Raw genomic sequence first — 23,919 nt, 5'->3', positions numbered from 1 at the left:
GTGAGGCCCAAATCTGCCAGACTCGTCTGTGCTGCTCAGAAATGTGAATTGGTGAAGCGTGACTCCAATAGGTGTTACCTGCGTATCCTTGAGACTTTCTCACAAATCACAGGCCTGTCTTTAGTGACCTAACTCCAAGATCTACAATTCAGATAATGGTCCCTCTGAAGGGGCCAGGATGTATCCAAATTCATAAATCTCTTCTTTTTCAAGACAATATCATTAACTGTGGGAGCTGTGGTACGTTCAAGGCTGAGCCATGTGTGGGATGGGAAGAACTCAGGAGACACAGGTGGATGGACGGTGAGTTAGGCGGGGATGAGGGGCAGACTCCCAGGCTGGCTCTGGACATCGAATTTGGGTGGTAGCCAGAAGGAAGTGATCTTGTGAATGGAGGGAACAAGTTTAAAGACCTCGAACAATTCAGAGTCTCACTCAGAACTGCCCAAAATGAGGGGGCGGGGCTGCCCCACCCTATCCCATTTCTGCCAGCAATTCTGTGACTTACATCATGTTGCAGGTTGCTCTTGGTGTGTGTTTAACTTGCTTGAATCTAATCACGAGGGGGTGGGACAGGGAGCATCAAAGGATGTGAGTTACTCTCATCCCTCATCTTGGAAAGAGAGTGTTCCATCGCCACACTACAAAAAGGTGCCCCGGATGCCAAAGGAAGACAATAGCCAAAGACTTGCTGAAAACCGCTAAGTGAAAGTTAAGAAGGATTTCACAAAGGTGTGCATTACAACAGCAGATCATTGAAGACACAGCTCCTTCAGCGCCTGGCTTCTCTCCCTGCTTAGCTGCTGTTGAGCAAGCAGTCTCTCTGCCTCTGCCCTTCTCTCTGCAGAGACACTACTCCTGGGTCCCAGCCAGGACAGCACTGAAGGGAATCCCAAAGAATCTTTAGGCAAATGGTGACGTGCAGGGCAACAAGGAGGAACAAGGTGTTTGGGGACTGAACAAACTGTGATTTAATTCGTCTAATGCTGGTGTCAAACAGGGCTGCTATGTGATGGGAATGAGATGCACCCATCGTAAGCTGTTAAAAGAAAGCTTGGGGAAGGAGGAAAGAGAAAGGAAGAAGGGGAAAACAGATACCCAGGCTAAAAATAGTTCGTGAGAAATGCTTTTTCAGCTGTCTGAACCACCACAACAAAAGTTCTTATACCCACATCACCAGCATTACAATAAAAATGGAAAAGAAAAGGGAGCAGCCAGGAGAGTTTTAAAGAGGCCTGGCAGCATCTGGCCATCTCCTTGGTACTGCATGCTGTCAATTTCAAGGGGACACAACTTCTGACAAGCTCCCTGAACCCACGGCTCTCTCAAGATTAGCTGTCATTGGCTTTTCAGCACTAGGCTATCTTTAAGTTCAGATAACTGCACTTATTTGGCTCTGTCCAGAGGAATAAGACCAGGATGTGATTTGCAAACCAGAAATGTCATCTCATCTGCCACTGTCCACAGCATTTTCCCAACACGGGACCCAGAGAACACCCAGACTGGCTATATAACTCTGCTGACCAGCATCGATGCCACTTGACAAAGTCTTTTTTTTTTTTTTTTTTGGAGACACAGTCTCGCTCTGTCACCCAGGCTGGAGTGCAGTGGCGTGATCTAAGCTCACTGCAACCTCCGCCTCCCAGCTTCAAGTAATTCTCCTGCCTCAGCCTCCTGAGTAGCTGGGATTACAGGTGCGCGCCACCATGTCTGGCTAATTTTTGTATTTTTAGTAGAGACGGGGTTTCACCACATTGGTCAGGCTGGTCTCGAACTCCTGACCTCGTGATCCACCTGCCTTGGCCTCCAAAAGTGCTGGGATTACACACATGAGCCACCGTGCCTGGCCTACTAAGTATTTTTTTAATTAAAAATTTCCTCCTTAAATTGCAGGAATAACATGCATCATTTCCAAATGACAGTTTTATACAAAGTCTCATTCTGTTTCCCTTCATTATCACAACTTCCCAGTTATATGCATTTGGCTGCCAAGTCCAAGGCTCCCCGTTGTACTGATGTTATTCTTTATTTTAAAGAACAAGTTAGATTGACTATGACACTTACTGGTTTTTTACTCTAATAGCTAACTCGTTTTTTGGAACTGTCTGTAATTTTCAAAGCATTTCACATATATAGTGTCATCTAGTTTTCCTAGCTACCATTTATGGATGATATTACCCCTGGTGGTAGATGAGGAAACTAAGGCTCAGAAAGTCCCAATATCACACATCTAAGGTGTGAAAAGTCAGGACTCACCCATGCCTTCCAATTCTAAATTCTGAGCTCTTCCACTAAACTACATTGACTCTACTTCCCATAAACTATTTCCAGTCACTGAACAACAGTTCCTCTAAGGAAGGAAGAAGGATTTTTTAATCACCCACCAAGCATTATGTAGTAAGTCTCCTTCCACTGACATAAACATTGCAGGAAGATGAAAATGAGCTATTGTCTTAATCTGTTCCTGCCACTATACAAAATAGCTTAGATTGAGTCATTAATAGAAATGCATTTCTCACAGTTCTGGAGGCTGGGAAGTCCAAGATCAAGGTGCCAGCAGATTTGGTGTCTGGTGAAGGCTGTTTCTCTCCACTTCATAGATGGCTCCTCTTATTCGTCCTCACATGGTGGAGGGACAAAGGACAAAAGGGACGAACAGTGTCCTCCCCAAGGTGGAAGAGATGGAAGGAGCAGGCAGCTCTCTGAAGCCTCTTCTATAAGGGCATGAATCCCATTCATGAGGGCAGAGCCCTCATGACTTAATCATTTCCCAAAGGCCTCGTTTCTTAATACCAACACAATAGAGATTCCTGTTCGACATGAATTTTGGAGGAACACAAGCATTCAAACCGTAGCAGTTACTATGCCACAGGCCTCTAAGGAGTTTCCATCATGTGGAATAGCCTAGAAAAGTTTAAATGCAAATAGAGAATAAAAGCTAAGAATGAGTCAACGATAAGGTGGTTATACAGAGTTCTACACATGGAGCTGACTGGTGGTAGGTCGGGGAAAGAGGAAGGCGATATAAAAAATCTGATGGGTCCTCCAGGTTGAAATTGCTCTGCCAATGGCTTCCTGCTCTGGCGAGTAGGGCTGGGCTGTTTTATAAGTGGCCCCTAGTGAGATTGACAATGGATTCTTAACCCAACAGTGGTCCATGTGCAGGTGGCCCAGCACCCCAGGAGGCAGCCTGATGCAAGGGGATCTGCCCAAAAGGCATGATGGTGTTTAGCTCAGTCAGTCAGGCTATTTCCCTCCAGAATTTGCACTGGATAATGAAGCCGACTGGCTAGAAAAGACTGCAGGTAATGTAGAAAGAGAAGAGATGTTAATGTGTGTATGGTGGGGAAGTAGAGGATACAGACTGGCCAGCAGAAGGAAGGACAGAAACAGAGCCAGAGGCACCCAGAGGCTGAGGGTCTCTGGTCCTTAGACTTTCCCTCAGTTCTGAAGAGCTTTCCAGTTTGGATTCAGGTGTATCCTCAGATAAATCCCCTTTGTCTTAAAGTACCCACCATGAGTGGGTCTATCCTGGCAACAGTTTATGGAAGCTGAGTTTCTATGACAGGTAGTTCACACACATTAACTAGAGTTGGGACTGTGTACATCTCATTCATAAGGGATTAGAAGGGAGACAGACATACACGGCTTGCTATTGTTTCCTTAGTAAACGTTCCCAGACTGAAGGCCTCTTTCCTCTGAATCTACAGCCCTGGATGATGGGTACCTTCCATTTCAAGTCACTCAAAGTTTCCTGAGTGTTAATTACGTGCAAGAAACTGGGAAGGCCATTCGTTAGGCTTAACCAGCCTTGTTACATCATACTTTTTATTGCTATTTCACTTTTCGCATGTTATTTAGCGCCATAAAAACCGGGATCTTGGCCAGGTGTAGTGGTTCACACCTGTAATCCCAAAATTTTAGGAGGCCAAGGAGGGAGGATCGCTTGAGGCCAGGAGTTCAAGACCAGCCTGGGCAACAAAGCAAGACCTCCATCTCCATTAAAAAAAAAAAAAGTTAGTCAAGTATGGTGGCCTATGCCTGTAGTCCTAGCTACTTGGGAGACTGAGGTATGAGGATCACTTGAGCCTAGGAGTTGCACTCCAGCCTGGGCAACAGAACAAAGCTCTGTCTCAAGAAACAAAAACAAACAAACAAACAAACAACCCAGAATCTTGCCTACATACCCTTATGACCCCACAGCAATTAGCCCAATGTTTTCCACAGCACAGGAACTCAAGAATCAATTGGCAAATGTATTTAGGCACATCTCTTTGCACGAAGTTTAAGGAAGTCTAGAAGTGGTGGTGCCTAAATCAGAAGCTACGTAGTTGAGGTGAAAGAGAAAATAAAGAAGGATGTGTAAGAACAGTAAACCTACTGACATATAGGAGAAGGCCGGAGGCCTGTCCACCTGACCCACGTGGCTAATTAGACCCTGGGCAGGCATCTGACTCAAGTGGAGGCCATCCACCAGCTGCCTCTGATTTGGCAGGAAAAGTTGAGTTGGGCTAATCAGGTCCCTTTGCTGAGACCATCAGAATAACGCAAGGGACTTGAAGTTGGTGCTGATTGCTGAACAGTGAAGGTCATGTGGACTTGGGGCCCGGGTGGGGTATTCTGAACTCTGTATAAGACAAAAAAGAGCAGAAACGACATGGTGGGAAGGTGGGGAGAGACAGAATAAGTGTGAGAAAATGAAATGGAATAGGGAAGTGGTGATACCACGGAAAGAGTGAAGGTCAGACCCTTCAACTGCCTCAGTTCCTGCTCCTTCCAAAGCCTGGCTAATTTGTCCGGCTTGTCCTACATTTGAACAAGTGGGTCTCTCTGTTCCTTGGGACAAGAGCCCCCACTAGAACACCTCCTCCTGTGATGTGTTCTATCTCTTCTCCCCACCGCTCATAACATAAAATGAAGTACAATTTTATGAAACTTTTTTTTTTATAAGAAGCATAAGACATTCTTCATTAAAGAAAATCCCAGTGGTTCTCAAACTGGGGGCAATTTTGCCTACCAAGGGGGCACTGGAGACATTTTTGATTGTCGTGTGTGTGCGTGTGTGTGTGCGTGTCTGTGCGCACGCATGGTAGGAAAGTTGTTGCTGGTATCTAGTGAGTAGAGGCCAGGGGTTCTGCTAAACATCTTATAACGCACAGGACAAACAGTTACCGGGCCTAAAATATCAGTAGTGCAGAGGTTAAAAAAGCCTCCCCAAGACCAAGGGATGACAATGCAAAGCATATACCAACTTCTCTATGTAAGGGTTGAAAACTCATCTGATGCGCACATATGGAAAACAGCCATGATTGGGAAAATGTAAAAGTGTAAGAGCTGTTGTGTTAGGGTGTTGAGATGATGAGTGAATCTCATCTTTTCTATTTTCAAATTTTTATGCATTGGCATTTTTATTGGGCGTAATTCGACAAAGTGAAAATGAATGAACACATGGAAAAAAGAACGAAGAGAGGGAGACTGGAAGGAGAATGCACTGCTCCAGTACTGCAGGAGGAAGAGCTTTGACCAGGTCAACGTCCATGACTCATGCACACTGGGAAGCCAGGCCAGCCACACTGAGAAGGTGCCTCTCATGGTGAAGACCCTCTTGAGAATTCTGTCAGACATGGTCACAAGTGTTCTAGTCTACCCACTTAAGCCAAATTATAAAAAATGGCAAGTGACAGATCACAGAAGGGAATATAACCATGAGGAAGTTCAAGTAGGGATGAAGAGAACTGAGAGGCCCCTTTAGTGACCTGCGGTTGAGGAAGGAGCTCACCTCTAGCATCCCAGCTCTGACTGACAGTGCACAGACTCGGGAAGCCCCATCTGTGACTGTAAGCAGGAAGTGGCAGGCCAGCAGCAGTCCCAGGAACAAGGAGTGAGTCTATGAGCAGAATCGGGTTAGGGGCATCAGTGAATCCACCCTTCAAACCTGCCCTTGCTGCAGGTACCTGGGGCATTTTTCACCACCAAACCCCTCCTTGCAGTCAAAGGAAGGGGATATTGAAAAAAAAATTTTGCTCCTCAATTCTAACTCTCAAAAAGGTCTGTCTTAAACCCAGACCAAATCTGACCTATTAAGGTCGACTTTATCTTACAGTCCATCTCCACAGTTCATAAATAATCAGCTGGCATCTCCAAATGAAGTGCTGGCAGCTAAAGGCAATGGCTAAGTTCCCCTGGGATACTCTTCACTCTTCCTCATACCCCATTTTGCTAAGAAATATTCTGAGCAACTGGTGTCACAGAATAAAACAAAAAACAACACTATAATTCCTTAAGGTGCATGAACTTGGAGACTGAAGATGATCAATGTATTCATATTACAAATGTGTTGGAGGGGATATCAAGTTCATATACTGACATACATGATTGCCTTCTCGAGTTTCCCATTTAGTCAATGCGTCATATAGTACAATATTCCAAAGATGTCAAAGGACATGGCAGCTTGGTTCCCTTCCCTACAGGTAATCACCATTCTATTTTTTGTTACATTGAATTTTAGAACGACAAGAACTCTTCTGCACATTAAGTGGCCCACAGATTAAGTGGCAAAGATCCTCTGGGAGAAGGTTCTAAATGACTGGTTGGAACAAAATGCCATTTTCTTCTAACCTGAACATCTATCCTCCTTCAGGGCACAAGCTGTTATTTGTAATCCAGAAAAAATTTCTCCATTTGTCTAATATTATGAAATTAGGCTCTTCTTCGGCAGTTTATGTCTCCCTGAAACATCCTGGGATCTGTTTTTGTTCAGAAAATAACATGCAACGTGTTCAACGACTTTGTCTTTCACTCAGTCCTATCGCGTCTCACACTTAAGCATGCTTTGATGTTAGGCAAAGAAAGGGTCGGCGCTCTTTTGCACTATCAGGCTATATTTCATTTATGTGTTTAGGGAATAAATCTTGAGGTCAAGGTTCAAGGTCAGGAGACCATTCACTTCCTATCACCTAAGTAGTCAGGGACTTGGTGGGGAGATGGGGAGGGTGGGCACAGATTGCTCAAGGAAGGATGATCTCCTAGTAGAGAGTTTTGGAATTTGGGAGTCAGAGTCTTTAAAAAAAACTTCATATCTCCCCCTCCCACAAATCAAGGGTTAGCAACCTACAGCCCATGGGCCAAATTCACATTCCACTGTCTGATATTGTAGTCAAAGCTTCATTGGAACACAACTAGGCTCATTTGTTTATATTTTATCTGTGACTGCTTTTGCATTTGCAGACTTGAGTAGTTACGAGGGAAATCTTATGACCCACAAAGTCAAAAATATTCACAATCTGGTCAACCCTTGCCCTAGATACTTATTGAGGATCACTGCACAGTAAGCCATCATGACTAAATAATGTGTCCTTTTCCTCAGGTATATTTCCCAGTACTATAATAGCTAGGTTTCGCTTTGGCTGTCAATAATGAGATCTAACACATAAGTGGCCTAAACAAGGTATTTCTCTCTCAGCTAGAAGTCCAGGGCTGAACTGACACAGATTCAAGCCCCAGGCTATTTCTTCTATGTTGTTGCTCCACTCCATACAGTCTCCATTGCCAAGTCCGCACCATGGCCCCAAACGGCTGCCAGAATACTAGCCATCACATTCACAATGCAGTAGCAGGAAGAAAAAAGAATACCCTCAATTCAACTTTTAAAGCAACTTCTGGAAATACCACTAAATACATCTACTTACAAATCATTGGCCAAATTTAGAAGTATGGACTTCTAGTTGAGTGGAAAATTGCTGAGCTAAAACGTCAGGTTTTTGTTATTACAAAAATCGCACCAGGTGGAAGGACGGGGGCAGGGGGAATTGGATATTGAGAGATAATTAGCAATCTCTGCCACTGGAACCTTACTCCAATCACCAAGCCTCTTATTTCTTAATAAGGGACACATGCCCTTGGCAGCCATGCCATTTGGCATAGCTCCAAAAAAACAGTCTTTAACTATCTGTACAATATGTATTTAAGATATTGTAAGATCAGTGCCAATGAGGAATGTTTTCAAATTTCTAATCAAAAGTACTGTCTCCTTCAGAAGGAACTGAATAAGTTCACCTTGTAGCAGTCAGTATGGGGTTGTGTGTGTATACCTGCATTAAGAGTATTTCTAATACTCTATTTTTTTAGAAAAATATTTATTTTTTTCAGTGATTTTTTTTTTAATGGGGTGTCTGCCTGCCTGATCTGTCCCTGGGTCCACAGGACCCCAACACTACCCTACTCCCACTGCAGTCTTTCCAGTTAGCATGCCCACTCAGCATGCCCCTTGAACACTACCAAATTATCAAAAAGATTCAATGTTTACCCCCTCCTCAAGCGACATCTACCCCCCATATCCAGCACAACAGAAATTTCTCTCAGCTTCCTAGGTTTTTAGCATCTCTCTGTAACCTAGTAGGTTCTGAAAATCTCCAGTGCGAAAGGGTTACTCATCTCACTTTTGACGCTGGCAAGGGTGAAGCTACGGCCATATCAGAAAGCAAGAGACTGTGAGCTCAAAAATTAAGAATGAATTCCAAATCCCTGATTCCAGAGTTTTCCGTAGGTTGAGCATCTCTAATCTAAAGATCCAAAATCCAGACTGCTCCCAAATCTGAAGCTTTCTGATTATTCAATATACATAAACTTTACTTCATACACAAAATTATTAAAAATATTGTATAAAATTACCTTCAGGATACGTGTATAAGATATATACGAAAGAAATTTTGTGTTTAGACTTGGGACCCATCCCCAAGATATCTCATTACATATATGCAAATATTCCAACATCTGAGAAGATCCAAACTCTGAAACACTTCTGGCCCCAAGCATTTTTTGGATAAGGGATACTCAACTTGTACTAAAAAAGAATGGGAAAAAATTACAAGTCACATGCATTTGGCATATCAATTAGTACTTAGCAATCAGTCTTGTTCCAATGTTTTTCCTTCTCTTCAAATGTAAATAACTAGACTTCCAGTATCAACATGGAAACTCCTGGAAATTTCTTTCTCACATAAAAGTCCAGAGCTGAATTGGCACTCCACAGCATCAGGGATCCAGATTACCCCATACATTCTATTTTCTGTAAAGTTAGGAGACAGATATCATCTGCAAGCTCCAAAATATATTTAAAGGCTGCCAACAGCAGCTGAAATCAAGTAGACGCCAAATGAGAGGAAGTGAAGAGAAGAAATACACAGAGTGGCACATCTCAGAAAACTCCAGCAAAAACATGTTTTGGTTTTGTTTTGTTTTTGTTTTTTTTTTTTTAGAGCTAAGGGTTACAACCTGAAGTGTAAAGTCTCTATCTCCAAGTGTTGATAATGGGGTAAGCACAGGTAATTCTTCTGTTTCTAACAAGTGTAGATTTGGGGTGGGAGGAAGACCTATACAAAAAATTCAAAGAGATGAGTCATGTTTAAAGAAAGTTGGTTTCTTGGCATTGGAGAAAAAATAAAGCCTTAAGAGCACAAAAACAAGTTAGGTTGAATGTCTATCCCAGCCCCTTCCTGCTATGCCAACCCTCAACCTCCCCCCAGTCTTGTGCAAATAGCTGGTCCAGGAAACCCAATGCATTCAAATATGAGCGGCAAAAAAGCGATCATATGCACACCATTGACGGATCAATTAAAAAAGAATTGAGGGAAAAAAGAGGACAATGGCAGAGAAACAGAAAAGTCACAGAAAAATGTTGCCATTGGAGCATATGAAATTTCTGGCTAAATATTTTACAATGAATTTTTAAAATGTAGTGAAGCAATTTCTCTATGAAGGAAGACAGAAAGCAGAAATAACTCAGAGAAGAGATGGCAAGAAAGCAGGGGGAGCTGAAATATGAGCTTGCAGAACCCAGAATGGGCAGAAAAGCAAAGTAACTACAGATGGAAGGTACACAAGGGAGAAAGGACAGAAGAAAACACAGTAAGGCACAGAGAAGATAACAGTGAGGAAAGCATACCAAATGAAGCGGAAATAAGAATCCTAAAACATTAGAAAGAAAATAATAGGTACAGAAGTCAGACAAAGGAGAGCCTACTTATGCATAACTGGATCCCTGAAGAATGAAACAGAACAATGGATCAGAACAAATCCCTAAATATATAATTCAAGAAAATTTTCCTAAAATAAATAAGAGTCCAATCCGATCTCTGAAACACAATGATATATACTAGGGAGAAAAGATCAAAACTGAGGTGGAGCCTGATAAAGTTATTAAACTTGAAAGATAAAGAAGGAATCCTTTAAAACAAAAAGCAAAAAGATCAAGTATGGCACCAGATTTCTTTATATGAAATTAAACTTGAGAGGACAATCGAGCAGTACTCACGAGATCCTCCCTAGAAGAAAGACCAAGCCAAGATTTTACTTCCAACCAAACTGTTATTCAAGTGTAAACAGATAAACAGTTTTGAACATGCAAGAGCTCAGGGACTATTGTTTCCACAAGTTTTTGAGCAAAATTCTAGATGATGCACTTCAGTTATTTAGATGACTGGGGAAAGTGAGGCAAAAGAATTGGCAGTGAACACTGAACATCTTTATCTGGAGAATGAATGCTTTAAGAGACAAAGAAGGAAACAGGTGGGAGTCTGAATGACAGGATAGCATGTGGGAGCCAGGAGCCCTGACAACGTAGATATGACACACCTGGAACAATCAGGAGGGGAAGGGAAAATGGAGGTGTGAGTTAGACAGGATTTGGTGACTGTTTCTTCTCTAACAGCTAGAAGCCAAAGGGGACCATTGAAAGGTGACTAGTCAGAAATGCAAATCAAATCACGTCACTTATCTCTCTGCTCCTATCCTTCTATAGCTTCCCACTACAATTCGGGTAAAATTCCAAGTCTCAGACCTTGCAGGTTCTGGCCCCACCTGGCCCTGGCAACACATCACTACCCAACAATCACCACTTTACACAGCCTCCCCCTCGTTCCTCGAGCTGCCATGTTCTTGGCTGCCTTCTGCATCTCATGTGCCCTTTCCCCCCCACCCAGGACTCCCGTGTGCTATCTGGGATGCTCCTTCTTCTTTCTTCACTGCCCATCATCCTTCTGTTCTCAGCTTCCATGTCTCAAAGTGGCCTGCCCTGACTCCCCAGATGAAATTGGTTTTTTGAAGACACCCAATGCATTTTTCCCTCATAATAGCATGCTTTCATAATTATGTATTTAATGTCTGCCTCTCTCACAAGACTGTAAGTTCCAAGAAGGCAGAGCGAAGTCTGTTTGGAACACATTTAATTCCTAGGATGTAATATAGATCTTGGTGTGTGGTAAGTGCTTAATAAATATTTGCTGAGAGACTATCAAAACAGCTTCTACTCCACAAACTGCTCTTTCTGCCTCATTTCCTCTGCACCTGGAACATGCTAAGGTAAGAAGTCACTTCCAAAAACAATATTGAAAAGCTGCAGGACTTTTAAAAGATTCTGTTTCATCTATTTTCTTTACTAAGGCAGGAAAGATGGAAAATGCGTCTTGGAAAGATTTTCAGAGAGGACTGATATCAAAGAGTTTCCTGATAAGCTATACGTTCACTACAAATTCAGAAGACATTTTGTCTCAGATACATTGGGTTTCAGCAAATTTTATGATATGCTTCCATATGACAGTTATCACACAGAGATAGTCAAGGGTAAAATCAGAAAGCTTTTCACTTACTTTGGATGTACAAACTTGTCTATGAGATCAACCTTTTCCACCAGGTCTCCTCCAATTGTTCGGACTAAGTCATAGAAATCATTTTCTGTGTAATTCTCAGAGGGCAACCAGAATGAAATATCATTTATCACAGCCGGATATTTGCTAAGAGGCTAACAAAACAAGAGGAGAAAAGATACATGAACTTGTTAGTTGAACGAGAATATTTAAATTTTTCATAAAAAGTTGCACTTGACTAATTAGGAAATGCTAGTAAAACATCACTTCAGCATCTAAATTTGCAGAACAAAACGAACTTAAAAGATAAATCAATATTCAAAATTAGCAAATTACATTATGAATATTAAAGATTCTTATCACATTCATGTGTAACTGTACCATATATTATATTTATACTGCCATTAACGTTCAACTTAGCACAAATAAATTTGAATGTATTATATTTCAGTTTTTCCCATTTGAATACTAGAGGAGAAAAGTTCAAATTTAACTAACATGCAATTCATTAACTTCTTGCGATACTTTCAGAAAGCCATTTTAGTAGAGAAATAAGAGCTTATCAAAATTGATATTTCAATTAGTAATGTCATTATTTGTTAGTATTTCTAATTACTAAAATAAAGGATTGGGTTGATAAGTAGTCACTTGGGGAATTATTTTTCAAATTATGCCTTTAAGGATGTGATAAACATAAATGTAGCCATTTCCCCCACTTTATTCCATTTTTTCCAGCTTATTAGCTCAGTAGTTCACCATTATATAGGACAGAGATTTAAAATTAGATATATTTAGAAGTTTATTGCTTTCACACACACACACACACACACACATATATATCACAACTAAACATATAGCTCTCACATATATACATCAAAATTATACATAGATACATGTGTGTATGTGTGTATATTTTGGTCTATAAGTTACTGCTGCAATAAAAAAAGTTTCGTTACATAACTATGAAATCCTAAGGGAATATCTGCTAAATTCAAACATCTTTTAGAAGGGCAAATTTACCAATTAATTTATGCCAAGCCTGACATTGCTATAAACCCTTTGGTGAATCATTCATCAGAGAAAGTATAAAGCTTTTAAATGGCAAAATATCTGAAGAACTAAATGCTCAAACATAAATGATTATTCAACTTGAAATATCAATAAAGTTGTCAAACAAATGCATCAGTTTAGAACACACATTTCATACAAACACGATAAAATTGGCATCCAGGTGCTGTTGACAAAATATGTTGGTTCCTGAGAAGCATTCTGTTTTCTCTCTCCTAAAGTCACAATGCCGTGATAAATGACCCATGGGTTAATGTAACAATAGATGACAGGAGTTTGGTGGTTACACAGGTTGTTTTTCCTTTTGGCAATACCCTTTTGTTCCTTATGGAAAATGGAAATTTAGGGAGAGAAGAGGCTGAGATTGCCAAGAATTAGCATGGAATTTCCTCTTCAATTAACCCAAGCTGAGGTACCATACTTACTGAGTTCTGATGCGAGGCATGGTGACAGAGAAATGGCAGAAGGTGTCCCAATGAAACATGTGTCAGCAATTCATGGACAACAGTCAATATGATAATAATGCAGGCACCCAGAACACAGGCCCCAAGACGTTATTAAAACACACATTATGGTAAATACAGTTTAAAATCCATGCAGTTTAAAAGAAAAACCCAGACAGCTTATTGTATTGCAAGCCTATTTCAAGCTAAAAAATATAAAAAGTTTAATGGTTTAACGGAAAAGAAAGCATTTAATCCACTAATAGGTAGGTATCGGACATGGGATACCAACTAGTGGCCCTTGCTTTTTTGAACGGGAGAAATAGAATTTTGTTTGGGAAATAAGAGGCTAACTATAGATCATGGTTACTGAGATGTGGGCTTTCTTTCAGGTGCTTTACCAGCGCTGGTGGTAAAAACCATTTGGTGGCTCCCCACTGCCCCAGGAGAAAGCCTCCAATTCCTAAAAGCTTCTACGTCTTTCTGATGTTCTCTAGGTTTAGGCCAGCCCGGCCTACTGGATTTCTTTTTTTTTTTTTTGAGACGGAGTCCCACTCTGTCCCCCAGGCTGAGTGCAGTGGTGCGATCCCGGCTCACTGCAAGCTCTGCCTCCCTGGGTTCACGCCATTCTCCTGCCTCAGCCTCCCGAGTAGCTGGGACTACAGGCGCCCGCCACCACGCCCGGCTAATTTTTTTTTGTATTTTTAGTAGAGACAGAGTTTCACTGTGTTAGCCAAGATGGCCTCGATCTCCTGACCTCGTGAACCGCCCGCCTCGGCCTCCCAAAGTGCTGGGATTACAGGCGTGAGCCACCACGCCCGGCCCCTACTGGGTTTCTTAAACACACTAAGTGGCTTTCTCCACATACAATTTCCCACCCTCCCTACCTCACTTCTGGCCCTCAGCCACCCTGTTCACTTGGTATCCTCACAGACTCCATCAATCCCGTTACTGCACCCTATCCTTCTCCTGCACAGTACTTTTCATCCTCACTGTGTACTTACTTACTTCATGGCCGTCTTCCTGAGAGGTTGCCATTTTTGAGGGTGGGGCGTGCATCTCTGTTTCCACCTCTGGGATCTCTCTATTGTGCACAGTCCCTGTTACATTGTAGGTATTCTAGAGCCTAGAGGAGCACATTACAGAGCTGCCTGCTGTGAGCAATGACTACATTACAGTCAATGCATTCAGCTGTATTTTCTCTTGTAACTGCATGAGCTAATGGACATACCACGTGGGTGAGACACAGAGCCTTACCTGCATCCCTGGATTGTCCTAGGGTTTAGCAACCATGTGGAATGGCAAAGAGGGTGAAGCTGGACAGGCAAAGCCACCTGGTAGGAACTTGATAACCCACAACCATAGAGTCGTGGAATTTTAGAATCCAAAGGGACCTTCAATTACGTACAACATTATTCGTGTTTTATTTCTTTTCTTAACAGAAGGATGACTATTTTACTAGTTTTATCAGATAACTGCATATAGTCGTCCCTCAGTATCTGAGGGGGACTGATTCCAGGGCCCACAAAGCTACCAAAATCCTCAGGTCCCTTATATAAAATGGTGTAGTATTTGCATATAACCTATGCACATCCTCTGGTATACTTTAAATCATCTCTAGATTACTCATAATACCTAATACAATGTAAACGTTATGTAAGTAGCTGTTATATTGTATTTTTAAATTTTTATTATTTTTTATTGTTGTATTTTTAAATTGTTTTCCCCAAAATATTTTTGACCTACGATTGGCTGAATCCACAGATGTGAAACCCCCATATACAGACAGCTGACTGCATTGATGTGTTCTTTTGTTGATCCTCTTTATAATTTTTTTTTTAAATAATTGAAAAGGGCATCAAAACTACAGATATGAGATACGTTTGTCAGCTTGCTACTTTCTGCTCGTGGACACCACTGAAGAAGCATCATTAAAGCCTCTCTTCTCCCTGCTGTCCTGCCTAAGTCAGAGTCTCCTAAAGAGCCCAAACAGCTGAGGAAGCTCTTCATTGGAGGGCTGAGCTTAGAAACAACCAATGAGAGCCTGAGGAGCCATTCTGAGCAACGGGGAACGCTCCTGGACTGTGTGGTAATGAGAGATCCAAACACCAATTGCTCCAGAGGCTTTGGGTTTGTCACATATGCCACTGTGGAGAAGGTGGAAGCAGCCATGAATGCAAGGCCACACAAGGTGGATGGAAGAGTTGTGGAACCAAAGAGAGCTGTCTCAAGAGAAGATTCTCAAACACCAGGTGCCCACTTAACTGTGAAAAAGGTATTTGTTGGTGGCATTAAAGAAGACACTGAAGAACATCACCTAAGAGATTACTTTGAACAGTTTGGAAAAATTGAAGCGACTGAAATCATGACTGACCAAGGCAGTGGCAGGAAAACGGGTTTTGCCTTTGTAATCTTTGACGACCATGACTCCGTGGATAAGACTGTCATTCAGAAATGCCATCCTGTGAATGGCCACAACTGTGAAGTTAGGAAAGCCCTGTCAAAGCAAGAGATGGTGAATGCTTCTTTCAACCAAAGAGGCAAAGTGGTTCTGGAAACTTTGGTGGTGGTCGTGGAGGTGGTTTGGGTGGGAATGACAACTTTGGTCATGAAGGAAACTTCAGTGGTCGTGGTGGCTTTGGTGGCAGCCGTGGTGGTGGTGGATATGGTGGCAGTGTGGATGGCTATAATGGATTTAGTAATGATGGAAGCAATTTTGGAGGTGGTGGAAGCTACAGTGATTTTGGCAATTACAACAATCAGGCTTCAAATTTTGGACCCATGAAGGGAGGAAACTTTGGAGGCAGAAGCTATGGTCCCTATGGTGGTGGAGGCCAATACTTTGCCAAACCATGAAACGAAGGTGGCTAGGGCGGTTCCAGTAGCAGCAGTAGCTAAGGCAGTGGCAGGAGATTTTAATTAGGAAACAAAGCTTAGCAGGAGAGGAGAGCGAGAGAAGTGTCAGGGAAGCTACAGGTTACCACGGATTTGTGAACTCAGCCAAGCACAGTGGTGGCAGGGCCTCGCTGCTACAAAGAAGACATGTTTTAGACAAATACTCATGTGTATGGGCAAAAAAATTGAGGACTGTATTTGTGACTAACTGTATAACAGGTTATTTTAGTTTCTGTTCTGTGGAAAGTGTAAAGCATTCCAACAAAGGGTTTTAACACAGATTTTTTTTTTTTTTGGCACCCATGCTGTTGATTGCTAAATGTTAATAGTCTGATTGTGATACTGAATAAATGTCTTTTTTTTTTTTTTTAATGTGCTGTGTAAAGTTAGTCTACTCTGAAGCCATCTTGGTAAATTTCCCCCAGGAGTGTGAAGTTAGAATTCCTTCAGGGTGATGCCAGATTCTATTTGGAGTTTATATACAACCTGCTTGGGTGGAGAAGCCATTGTCTTCAGAAACCTTGGTGTAGGTGAACTGATGGTTACTGTTGCCATCTGAAGTTCACCATTAAAAGTGATTACCCAAGCAAAATCATGGAATTAGTGGTTATAAAAATGATTGTTGGCCCATCCTATGCAATATATCTAAATTGAATCTGCTACCAGATAAAATTATAGATGGGAATGAAGTTTGTGTATCATTCATTATCATGTGTAATCAATAAACGATTTAATTCTCAAAAAAAAAAAAACTACAGATACAGTAGAGACTTTAAAAGTCATAGGTGAATATTTTGAACGATTTAATAACAATGAACTTGGAAACTTTGATTAAACGGATATTTCACTCAAAACAGAAAACTTAAACTGATGACTAGGTACCCACCATCAGCAGTGCTCTGTCTCATCACAGGTCTAACCAAGGCAGTAAACAAGAAATAGCTATGAACCTAATGAATAGAAATGGCATAGACAAAAATGTGTGATCCCAAATTTAAAGTTTTCCTACTAGGCATATGACTTGGACATGCGCAAACTGATGCTAAACACTCCTGTAACACTCTCTTCTTACCCTTACATTTATCGCCCTGCGGCGACTTCCAACGGTCTTGAAACAATATCCTTATATTTGAGGTTAAAAAGCAAGTTACAACAAAGTTCCAAGAATGAGTAATACTAAGTTTTCCAACATCAATGCAATTAAATTTGAAGTTCACAATAAAAAGATATTCATTAAAAGTCACAAAATTCATATATTTGGAAACTAAAAAAAAAAAAAAAATACATGTCCAAGTAAAAAGTAGCAATATAATCAATGTTCTTGGGGTGTTTGTAAGGTATATTACCTCTCATTCTGGTGTGGTCACACTTCTTTATTGTATTATTCAAATCTTCTATATCCTTTCTTTTATCTGATTTTCTTGATCCATCAGTTTCTAATAAAAAGATAATAAAGTCTCCCACTTTATCTCTGGGAAAGGTCCCTCCTCAGTCTCAGGGAAGCAAAGTCATGACTTGTTAATCAAGACTAGTATAAGCGAGTCATGGTTATTTACACCACTGGCCAGGCGAAGAGGGGGCATGAGCCAGTTTCACCAATGAGACGTTGTGGCAATTCTGTGGAGACTAAAACATCAGACCTCAGTGAGGACAGCTTTTTGACCCTTCCTTCCTGCTTGAGATGTTGGAACAAGGTCATGATGACTGAGTGGCTTCAGATTTTTCACAGGTCACTTTAATCTATTTATATTCACTGTGATTATCAATATATTTTATTTCTACGATCTTCATTTGTGTTTTCTGCTAACCAGTCTTCCTCTTTTCATAAATTTTCTCCTTTTCTGCCACCTATTGGATTGCTTGATTTTCAAAATATTCTAATATTTTCCCTCTGGTGTAAAGAGTAAATTGTATTTCTCTTCTTTAAGAAATATATATATATATATATATATACACACACCCACACATACATATTATCCTTTAATAAATTGTTCCAAATACAAAGTTATTTAGTGTCTCTATTCAGCTCCTAAAAAAGACAGGAAGCTTCATTTTCCCTAGCAGCCCCCCTCTTCCTGGTTATGCTTGTCTAGAGCTTCAACTTCTAAACAAAATCACAGGAAAAACAATAAATTAACTCAACAGCTAATTTTAAGTTAAAATATTTTTAAATGCCATATTTTTTTCTTGTATTCCACCTCTTTGTTGGGGGGCAGTGCTCTACGGAGTTTTCATAAAACTTGTGGTGGCTTGTACACCACCTTGCACTGGAAGATGATTAGTCTCTCCCCTCTGGAGCAGAAAGCAGGTTTGTTCCCTCACCAGAATGATAAACATAATGTCTTCCTCAGGGACAAAGATTGAGCAGGTTTACTAATAGCCCCTTTAAAAGACTGGTATAAAAACAAACACACGTAAATGGACAAATGAAATACTGGAAGGTGCCCAAGCTTGAGGGTTTTCAGCTGTGTTCCAGCCCAGTGTGTGTACAGCATCCGGAGCTGCTCCGCCTCCCCGCTATTGAACTGGGGGACCAGAAGAGCCAATGCTAAGAGAACTCACGCTGCCTCCATGCTGAGTAACAAAGTCCTTGGTCTCTGAGGCAGGAGTCTCTTGTCTTTCTGCCTGCATCTATGAAAGTGCAGCGGTACCCTGTTAACCCGCAAGTGAGGTAAAATCTTAGGCCTTTCCTAGTCCTAACACAATTCCTTCTTTTTCACTTCTGCTCTCTCAGATAAGTATCCTTCAAAGGTTTATTTTGGCAGTGAAAGTCCACAGGAAGCAATCTCTCTCAGTATTTACATGTCTGAAACCCCTCACACTTTAATAATTTGGTAGGACACAAAATTCTAGCTTCATGTGTGTCTTCCCCAAGCACTCTGACAATTTCCCTGCCGCCTATTAGTAATGGTGACGAGTCTGCTGTCAGTCAGTGCTACTTCTTCACAGGTAAACTGTCTTTCCTTCCAGGCAGTTTGGAAGCGGTGTCTCTTTATCCCCGAGGCTCTGCAATTTGACTCTGATGAGGCTGGGTCTGCATTTATCTTTATTTATTCTGCTCAGTACACTGAGAGTGCTCTCAATCAGAGGGTTCACGTCTTGTTCGAATTCTGAAAAATTCCAGCACTACTTCTCTGCCATTCCTTTCATTCTCTCCTGGAACTGCTATAATCCATACTGCGTAGCTTCTGAATCTATCTTCCTCTCCTCTTAACTGACCTAGTTTAGGTTTTATTCTGTGTGTGTCTGTGCTGCATTCTGGGTGAATTCTTCAGTAACAGCGTCTTAACTACTAATTCTCCTGTCAACTGAGTCTAGTAGTCTCATCTGCTTTTCCTTATTTTAATGAATCCATCACTCATTTCTGAGATTCTAATTTTTTTCCTTATCTACTTAGCCTTCACTTCTGCCAGTTTTTGCCTCTTATTCAGAATTTTCCTTTTTTTTTTTAATGGTTATTATTTCTCCAATGGTCTCTTTGAGGGTATCAGGCATTTTTTTTTTCCAAGATAGCTTTTTTGTTTTACTTTACTCTCCAGTGAATTCACATTCTGCTTGCTGATTTGGATAGCTGGCACCCCAAGGTCAGAGTTCTTCACGTGGCATGGAATTTGGGTGGGCAGGCTTGGCCTGCATGGGAGATAATTGTGAATGTTCTCTTGCTGATCACCCTCTCTGCTCAGAGGTTTTTGTGGTTCCTCTGCTTGAACCCCTCACACAGAATGGAGTTGACGTGGTGGTCTGGGTTCTTGCCCAATGGTGATACGGCTGATGATGACATGGGGTAGTTAGCTCAGTTCCTGATAAGGAGGCCTTGTCTCTTCCTGTGCTCTTCCCAGGATCAAAGCTTTCTATAGGCTAGAGGTTAGGGCAGGCAGTGATTCGGGCCTCTCTTCTAGATCAGAGGACAGGACCACTACCCTGCCCGCTTTCAAGCAGAGTACACGCTCTGGCCTGGCACATTTAGTCTTACTGCCACCAGAGCTAAGCCTGTGTCCACCTCCCGGCTTGCGATCCTGCAGCCCACAGTGTCTGGTTTCACACTCTGCTTTGCGTTTGTCTCTGATCTATAGTGATATATCTTTTTTAGGGGAGTAGGGGGCATGATTATGATTTTTCCATTTTCCCTTTTTAGATTTTGATCTATCACTGCTGTGTGTTTGGAGCAGGCAAAGTGCAGCCTGCAAAGCAGCCACAACATGACTCTGTTTCTTCACACAACGGTTCTTAACTCTGTCGGGGAGGACGACACAGGTCTCCCTGAGAATATGAAAACAGATTCAAATTCTCGTTCCAGAAATGTATATATCTTCTTAAATACAGATTTTCACATAGAACTTTTAGAATTCACAAACCCAATAAAGTCATTCAATGACCAGAATAAGGATCTGGTCTATGACCCAGACTCCAAACTGTGTCATGCAGTTCAAATACAGACGGCTGAGATGACTGTCTTAAGGGAGTTAAAAAATACCAAAATCATACTTCATTAACATGGTATATACATGTATGTACATGTATGTATACCTCGATATTGTTAAAAATATATACTTAACGATAAAATCGAAAATGAAGGCAATCATTGTCTTGTGGTTAACAACTTTCAATGCAGCATATTTATTTAAATTTTCAAAGTCTGCCTTTTATAGGCTAGAAGACAAACCCCTGCCTGCAGCTCACACAGTTCTGTGGTTTCAGAGCCGCCTGGGGCCCACCGAGGGCCTGGTAGTGAGTGCACGGCAGCCCACCTCCTCCCCTGCCCATTCCTGCTGCCACCCCTGCCTTTCCACAGGTGTTGAACCTCCGAGCACCTGCTGATGAGCCTGTGGCATGTTCATCTCTGCCTCAGAGTTTGCTTTCTGGGGGAAACTGACCTGTGACTCCGAGACATCAAAAAAATGTCAGCAACCAGTCGACATAAGAATTGGTGTCCAGGGAGACAGCAATCCTCAAAGAGCGTAGATGGGAGTGTGGCAGACCCGGCTTAGAATCTGCCCCTGTCCTACGAGCGATGACAGAAGAACGGCTCTGTCGGGGCCCCCTGGCAACCTCACACATATCTGCATAAGCCACCAAGCAAAGACTTGAACCGCAGCTCATCTGTGTCTTGAAAGGATAAATGCCTTGTGATCCTCTGGTGTTCAGGCCTCTAAGGAGCTGCTGGGAGCTATCTCCTACCCACCTCCCTACTTCCCTGGGAGGCTGTCATGAGGCAGTTTCTCCTCACCTCCCAGGTTCTGAAGGGGTGTGAGGCTCTCTGGCTCCCCTCCTTGGAATAGTACCATAGAATATAAAACCTCTGAGCTGCAGCCTTTAACTGGCTTCTCTGCAATGGGCTATGTCACAGCTGGCATTGTAATCACCTGCTCTGTTATGGATTGACTTGTATTCCCCTCCAAAAGAAAAAGACAGTGGGAGTCCTAAACCCCAGTACCTCAGAATACGAGCTTACTTAGAGACGGGATCTTTACAGAGGGGATACATTTAAAATGAAATAATTGGAGTGGACCCTAATGCAATATGACCGGTATCCTCATCAACCTGGGGAGATCTGGACACAGGCATGCACACAGGGAGCACACCACGTGCAGATGAAGCCAGAGGCTGGACAATGCTCCTGCCAGCCAGGGAATGCCAAAGTGTGCCAGCAAAGCACGGGAGGTGAAGGAGGCACAGAACAGAGCCTCAGAAGGAATCAACCCTGCCAACACCTTGATCTTAGACTTCCAGCCTCCAGAACTGAGAGACAATAAGTTTCTGTTGTTTAAGCCACCCTGGCTGTGGTACCTGTTTATGACCGCCCTACTAAACTAACAGACCCTCCCTTTGTTTCGGGATCCTCCTTTTCTGATGGGTGGGAGCTTGCACCTTTGGCTACTCTTCCTTCTGTGTCTATGTAAGTAATAAGCTGTCTAAATCTACCGAGGCTCCTAGCCTGGCCAACATGGCAAAAGCCATTTTAACAAAAAAATACAAAAATTAGCTGGGCGTGGCGGTCCATGCCTGTAGTCCCAGCTTCTTGGGAGGCTGAGGATGGAAGATTGTTTGAGCCCAGGAAGCAGAGGTTGCAGTGAGCCGAGATCGCGCCACTGCACTACAGCCTGGGTAACACAGCGAGACCCTGTGTCAAAAAATAAAACAATAAAAAATAGAGTGGCCCCTTGTATCTTTACCAGCCGAAATCGGTCAGGCCTTGGCCCTGACTGGTGTGCCGTGGGCTTGACACATGACTGAGGCCAATATGCCTCAGTTTCCTCAACTATAAAATGGAGACAGCACCTGTGTCAGCATACTGTGCTGAAGATGACATGAAATAACATTCACAAAGCACAGATGTCATAGTGTTCTGGACAAAACACTGATTTGGAGAGTTCAACAGATACACAAGTTTGATGGGTTGTCCATGACCCCATTATAAATTATAAGCTTGCCAAAAGGGATTGGGGAGGCGAGGGCTAAAAAGTGGGATTCTGGTTTAACAATGCTACTCCATCCTAACTGGCCCCTGCTCTGGGCCTAGCCCCCATATGTGAAATACAAATGTCTCCACGCACCTTCCAAGGTTAAAATCCTGGGAGGTTTCCTTTTTTTTTTTGAGACACAGTCTTGCTCTGTTGCCAGGCTGGAGTGCAGTGGCATGATTTTGGCTCACTGCAACCTCCGCCTCTTGGGTTCAAGCGATTCTCCTGCCTCAGTCTCCTGAGTAGCTGGGACTACAGGTGGCCGCCACCACGCCCAGCTAATTTTTTTTTTTTTAGTAGAGATGGGGTTTTACCATGTTGGCCAGGATGGTCTCGATCTCTTGATCCCGTGATCCACCCACCTCGGCCTCCCAAAGTGCTGGGATTACAGGTGTGAGCCACTGCGCCCAGCCAGAGGTTCCCTTTTATCATTCCGTGATTGAATAAAAATTCTTCAGCTCCCATGAATCTGTTCATAAACATTCTCAAGAAAGCTAGTAACACATTGTCAGCTGTTAATATAACCCAGTACCGCAGCACCCTTATTTCAGTAAAGTTTCTTTCTGCATCAAAATCTTCCCCTTACCTTAAAATTCTCTTCTCCTTTTTAACGTTACTGAAACGGTAACATTATCATTCTCCGTTTGCAAATTTTTCCGTGCAAGCCAATCATTATTAAGTCATTCTCTGGTTTCCTTCCCTTTAGGCTAAGTTAGTATGTTTTTTGGTTTTCTTTCTCAACTCAGAAATTATTTGGAAAGCGTGTCAAACAGGAGAGGGTCTCTGTTTTCTCCACAAGTTCTCCACAGAGTTATGACATTGCCAAGGTGACTTTCAGTCAGCTTCTAACCATGGCCACAGTTAGTTAAAGGACCACTTTGCAGCTTCTATGGCACTTGTTCTCTTTCTAGATCAGAGCACATGTCCCCTGATTTTGATTGTGATTATATGATTACCAATGTTCACCATTTGTGGGGTGCTATGTGCCAGAGACTGTGCCAGCCACTTCATGTGCATTATCTCATAAGCACACAGCACAACCCCATGAGCTAGCCACCATCACCACTCCATGTATCCATGAGGACACTGAGACTTAGAGACCTTAACTAAGCTGTCTAAGGTCCAACAGCCAGTAAGTGGCAGAGCCAAGGTCAAATGCAGGTCTACTAAGGCTGGGCTATGCTGTTAACCCCTGTACTTTGAGGCCTTCCACACCTCATTTTTTTTTTTTTGTGATGGAGTTTCACTCTTGTTGCCCAGGCTGGAGTGCAATGGCGTGATCTCAGCTCCCTGCAATCTCTACCTCCCAAGTTCAAGTGATTCTCATGCCTCACCCTCCCGAGTAGATGGGATTACAGGCGCCCGCCACCACGCCTGGCTCATGTTTTTGTATTTTTAGTAGAGACAGGG

At 42.4% G+C, this 23,919-nt stretch overlaps 1 protein-coding gene and 1 pseudogene across 5 annotated transcripts in view; one reads left to right on the top strand and one right to left on the bottom strand.

Annotated features, from left to right (window-relative positions):
- The window catches only part of FARS2 (phenylalanyl-tRNA synthetase 2, mitochondrial), a 513,534-nt gene that overhangs the window by 142,722 nt on the left and 346,893 nt on the right, over positions 1 to 23,919 (bottom strand). For all 5 annotated transcript variants that reach the window (XM_058432116.1, XM_032141494.2, XM_032141493.2 and 2 more), the window contains one exon: positions 11,646 to 11,797. In XM_058432116.1, the coding sequence (XP_058288099.1) occupies positions 11,646 to 11,797 (152 nt within the window). The remainder of the gene's footprint in view (positions 1 to 11,645; positions 11,798 to 23,919) is intronic.
- Positions 13,193 to 16,072, top strand: LOC116460038 (heterogeneous nuclear ribonucleoprotein A1-like; annotated as a pseudogene).

The sequence above is a fragment of the Hylobates moloch genome, unplaced genomic scaffold, assembly GCF_009828535.3.
Source record: "Hylobates moloch isolate HMO894 unplaced genomic scaffold, HMol_V3 SCAFFOLD_20, whole genome shotgun sequence".
Taxonomy (NCBI): Eukaryota; Metazoa; Chordata; class Mammalia; order Primates; family Hylobatidae; genus Hylobates; species Hylobates moloch.
Note: the sequence above shows the minus strand (reverse complement) of the source record. Positions and strands in the feature narration are given on the sequence as shown.